The sequence below is a fragment of the Orycteropus afer genome, unplaced genomic scaffold, assembly GCF_000298275.1.
Source record: "Orycteropus afer afer isolate SDZICR_OR568_19922 unplaced genomic scaffold, OryAfe1.0 scaffold00300, whole genome shotgun sequence".
In the NCBI taxonomy this organism is placed as follows: domain Eukaryota; kingdom Metazoa; phylum Chordata; class Mammalia; order Tubulidentata; family Orycteropodidae; genus Orycteropus; species Orycteropus afer.
The window spans coordinates 697,880-703,296 of NW_006921887.1; the positions used below are offsets into that span (position 1 = coordinate 697,880).

General features: G+C 37.2%; 1 protein-coding gene across 1 annotated transcript in view; it reads right to left on the minus strand.

Annotated features, from left to right (window-relative positions):
• Positions 1 to 5,417, minus strand: part of CPLANE1 (ciliogenesis and planar polarity effector 1) — a 231,606-nt gene that overhangs the window by 192,539 nt on the left and 33,650 nt on the right. Inside the window, exon 17 of the mRNA XM_042782397.1 lies at positions 1,816 to 1,955. Coding sequence (XP_042638331.1) covers positions 1,816 to 1,955 — 140 coding nt within the window. The remainder of the gene's footprint in view (positions 1 to 1,815; positions 1,956 to 5,417) is intronic.

The following is a 5,417-nucleotide window of genomic DNA, read 5'->3' on the forward strand; positions in this document are numbered from 1 at the left end:
TCTCACCTACTTTGGTCATGTTGTCAGGAGGGACCATTCCCTGGAGAAGGATGTCATGCTTGGTAGGGTGGAGGGTCGACAAAAGAGGGGAAGGCCTTCAACGAGATGGACTGACATGGTGGTTGCGATGATGGGCTCAAGTATAGCAGGGATCATGGAGCTGGCGCAGGATTGGGCAGTGTTTCGTTCTGCTGTGCATGGGGTCGCTATGAGTTGGAAACGACTCGACGGCACCTAACAACAACATATATGAAATATCTAGAATTTGTCAATGTATAAAGAATAAAGGCCATTATTGGTTTCTGGGTGTGGAAGGGGAGACGAAGCAAAGAGTCATTGATTAGGGGGCACTGAGTTCCTGTTAATGGTGATAAAAAATTTGGAAATGGTTAGTGGTAACAGTTATATAAATGATGAACATACTTAATGTCATTGAATTTTACACATAAAAAATGTTGAAATGGCAAATAGTTAAATATAATAAAAAATTTAAACAAAAAATTTTTTTAAAGTATTAGAAGGAAATTTCTGAAGAAAAATTTAGAGTTAGGTTTCCAAGTATTAAGATTTACCTCTAGAAAGAGAAAGGCACCCTGGTATAGTAATTAAGTGCTTGGCTGCTAACCAAAAGATAGCTGGTTCAAACCTACCAGCTATTCCACAGGATAAAAATCTAGCAGTCTATTTCCATAAAGATTATAGCCTTGGAAACTCCGTGGGGCAGTTCTACTGTCATATAGGATTGCTATGAGTCGGACTCATAAGTTTGGATTTTTCCCGCCCAGAAAAAGAAGTTATAATTAATAAATTCTAGGCGGCACATAACAACAACAACAGGAATATAAAGTTAGAAAGCTTTCTTAATGGGGAAAAACACTTTAAAAAAAAAAACCCACAAGGGTCTGTATAGTAGTCCTGGTTTTACCATTAAAAATATGACTTTCATTAACTTAGTTATATTTTGTCTCAATTTCCCCATCTACAAAACAAACAAATGTTACAAGGCTCCTGGTTAAATCTACGTAATACATGCCATATTATATTATTAAATACTTTATTATTTAAAATTTTATAATGTCACTGAACTTTAAAAAAAAAACTGTTAATGTGGGAAAAACAATATAAAAAAGGAGGGGGAGAATGACTGTACAACTTAAATATAATCAATGTCACTGAACTGTATATATAGGGGTTATTCAACTGGTGTATGTTCTGCTGTGTATATTTGCACAAAAAGAAAATATAATTCTTTAAAAACTTTTTAATTTAAAAATAAGTAAGAGTTGGACTAAATTATTTCTAAGTGCCATTCTGAGTCTGAGATTTTATGACACTATGACTACAAATACACACACACACACACACACATATATATATGATCTATAAGTAAAATATATATTATCTAAAGAAAATCATCCCTCATGTTTTGAGCTTGAATCTGTTTTGGATACTCACATAATTAAGTATAAATAGTATGGTATTATTTTTGATACACTTATTTCCAAGTGTTAACACATTTGTAGATATTTATAAACTTTTAAAAAATGTCATAAAACTTGTATTAATTAACTTGATAAATATGTCACACCATATGTAGGTAACAAAAAAATAAAATAAAATAAACAAACTCACTGCCATTGAGTCAATTCAACTCACAGCAACCATTTGTTGGGCTTCTGAGGGAGTATCTCCACAGAAATAGATTGCCCAATCTTCCTTCCGAGGAGTGGCTGGTGGATTTGAATCGCCAGCCTTCTGGTTAGCAGAATGCTTTAGGTACTATGCCACCAGAGATCCCATATGTAGGTAACATACCTGTAAATTGTTTGTATTTTAAACTCATTCCATTTTTTGATTCCAAAAAGGCTGGTTGACCTAAAAAACACTGAAGTTTTTCCTGGAAAATCTGGGCTGGAGTCAAATTTAATGGTAGATTCATACCTTTCCTCTTGGACCTGAAATCACATCAAATTAAAGGAAATTAATCTAAATTTTGAAAAAAAATGAAAGATGCATATATCAAGAACTAAATATAAGTTTTAAAAAACAAAAGAATTTGTCCCATTTATTCATCATATGGTAGTTAAGGTTGTGTGTCAACTTGGCTAGGCCTGGTTTTGAGTAGCTGAGCATCTGGATGTAGTGATTCCCCATAATGAGACTGGTAATCAACTTCATGGTGGAATCTACTGTGAGCAGACCTTTGAGGAAGGTCTCTAGCTTCTAGGCACATCTGGATCCTATATTTGGCAAATCATCAGTAGCCTGCCATGTTGTTTGCCAATCTTGAGACTGTTTCTGGACTTAAAACTAGTGACTTGCTGAGTTGCTTGATATCTTGGGACTGTGCCATCTTACTTGTCAACCTTGGTTTTGTTAGCCTCAGCAGCCAGCAGCTGTCTGAGTTACAAGAAGGCTCCAACTTCAGTGGGCTGGGAGCAAGAGGCAGAGCTGAAGCCCAAGGTCGAGGGGCCTTTACCCAGCCCTTAGAGGTGGCACTTTCAACTTGGACTTCTAGCATCCTAAACTGTAAGAGAATAAATCCCTGTTTGTGCAAGCCATACATTTGTGGAATTTCTGTTATAGCAACACTAGACAACCACAACATCCTATATTTAAAAGAAGAATCTCAAAGAAAGTTTAGTATCAAGGTCCTCCACAATTATGGTTCTATTTATCTTCTCATTCTTATTTTCCACGATTGACCAAAACACATTATCGATATATAAATTGCCATCACATTTACAGAGCAGTATTCAGAACATATGTCTTTTATCCAAAATGAACCGAAACTTGTTTTTTCCCACCTCTCTGCCTTTGCTCGTGCTTGGGATGTTCTCTTTTCTGATAGACACTCAATTTGTCAAGATCATATCTACCCATCAATGCCCATCTGAAATGATACTTCCTATCCACAGTATTTCTTATCCTTTTCCCCCTTAATAATTATTGTTCTCCCCATTGTATGGAACAGGTAAGGGGAGAGCCCGAGGCAGGAGGCAGGAGCCAGGCCCACAGAAATGGAACAGGTTAGGGGAGAGCTATAGGCAGGAAGCAGGAGCTGAGTGTACAGCTGGAACAGGCAGGGGGAAGGCCAGAAAGTGAGCTGAGTGGTTTGGAACAACTAAGGAAGATAAACTTGTCAGTCACTTTGTTGTACTGTGGTGGATTGCATGTTGTTGTGAGACTAGAGGCTGTGCCACTGCTGTTTCAAACACCAGCAGGATTCCCCCATGGTGGACGGGTTTCAGGGGAGATTCCGGACTGAGACAGACTCAGAAGAAGGAAGAGGCCATCCACTTCTCAAAGAATTGGCCAGTGAAAACCTTATGAATAGCAGTAAAACACTCTCTGATATATTACTGGACAACTTCATGAACAACCCTGAAACACTGTCCAATACAGTGCCAGAAGATGAGTCTCTGAGGTCAGAAGGCACTCAAACTACCACTGGGAAAGAGCTGCCTCATCAGAGTAGAGCTGACCTTAATGATATGGATAAAGTAGAGCTTTAGGGACCTCCATTTGCTGATGCGGCATGACTCAAAATGAGAAGAAACAGCTGCAAATATCCATTAATAATTGGAATATAGAATGTATGAAGTATGAATCTAGGAAAATTTGAAGTTGTCAAAAATGAAATGGAACGCATAAAGATCAATATCCTAGGCATCAGTGAGCAAAAATGGACTGGTTTTGGCCATTCTGAATCAGACAACCATATGATCTACTATGCCGAGAATGACAAATTGAGGAGGAATGACATGGCATTCATCATCACAAAGAATGTTTCAAGATCTATCCTGAAGTACAATGCTGTCAGTGATAGGATAATATCCATGCACCTACAAGGCAAGCCATTTAATACTATTATTATTCAAATTCACACACCAACTACCAAAGCCAAAGGCGAGGAAATTGAACATTATTACCAACTTCTGCAATCTGAAGTTGACCAAACATGCAATTAAGATGTGCTGATTATCACTGGTTATTGGAATACAAAAGTTGGAAACAAAGAAGAATCATTGGTAGTTGGAAAATCTGGCTTTGGTGATAGAAGTAACGATGCAGATTGCATGACAGAATTTTGCAAAACCAACGATTTATTAATTGCAAATACCTTTTTTCAACAACACAAATGGTGGCTATACACATGGACTTCACCTGATGGAGTACACAGGAATCAGACTGACTAAATCTGTGGCAAGAGGCAATGGAAAAGCTTCAGCCAAAACAAGGCCAGGAGCTGGCTGTGGAACAGACCATCAACTGCTCATTCACAAGTTCAACTTGAAGTTGAAGACAATTAAAACAAGTCCTAGAGAGCAAAAATATGACTGTGACAATATCTCTCCTGAATTTAGAGACCATCTAAAGAAAAGATTTGATGCACTGAAGACCAATAACTGAAAACCGAAAAGAGGAATTGTGGGATAACATTGAGAACATCATCCATGAAGAAAGCAAAAGGTCATTAAAAAGACAAGAAAAGAAGAAAAGACAAAAAATGGATGTCAGAAGAGACTCTGAAACTTGCCCTTGAAAAGAGTAGCTAAAGCAAATGGAAGAAATGATAAGATAAAAGAGCTGAACAGTGCTACAAGGATGGATGAAAACTGTGGAGCTGTGGGAGCCACAGACCAGAGTTGGGCCTAATGCTTACATGTATGTGGTCACATAATAAACTGCAGACACTATGTGGAATGTGATGACAACACAGCACAGGACTTGGACAGTTACATCTGATCTTACTGAATTTCTGGAACTTTATAGACACAGACCTTCTTTCTACATAAAGATGAGATACATGTCACAAATAGATCTAGAAATAATACTTATATCAGAGTTGGAGTGATAGGATCTGGTTTCTATTTTAGGATGTATAAATGCAAGATCTTAAAAATGCCTCTATGTTTAATGGGGTAAGAAAAATCCATTTCTTTTTCTTAAAAACAAAGTATTTGAACCTGATATGAAGGGCACAACAAAGGGAGAATCTGGCCTGTTTGCATTGAATGAATTAACCAAATCCTCAGTTGGTCTGCCCAGGAAATTCCACCACAGAGGTGTGCTAAAATTTCTAAGATTGTTTTCTGGCAGTGCTTTATAAAAAGCTGAACTGCCCTGTACATTTTCATCAAAATCATTCCCAAATGCATATGAAATCTACCACAGAATGTAGAACTATTAGATAGTTTTATTTCTAACTCATAAAAATATTTCAAAAGTCATGGGAGTTTTATGAAGGTGGTACTCATCAATTCATATCCTTCCTATTTCAGGGCCCATGAGACACATCTCAAAGCAATTAAGGATGTTAATTTCGAAGCACACTGTGAAATGGTGTACACTTCATTACCAGTGGGTGACAGATTGTTTAAAACCTTACCTTCCTCTGATTTTTTTTTTTTAAT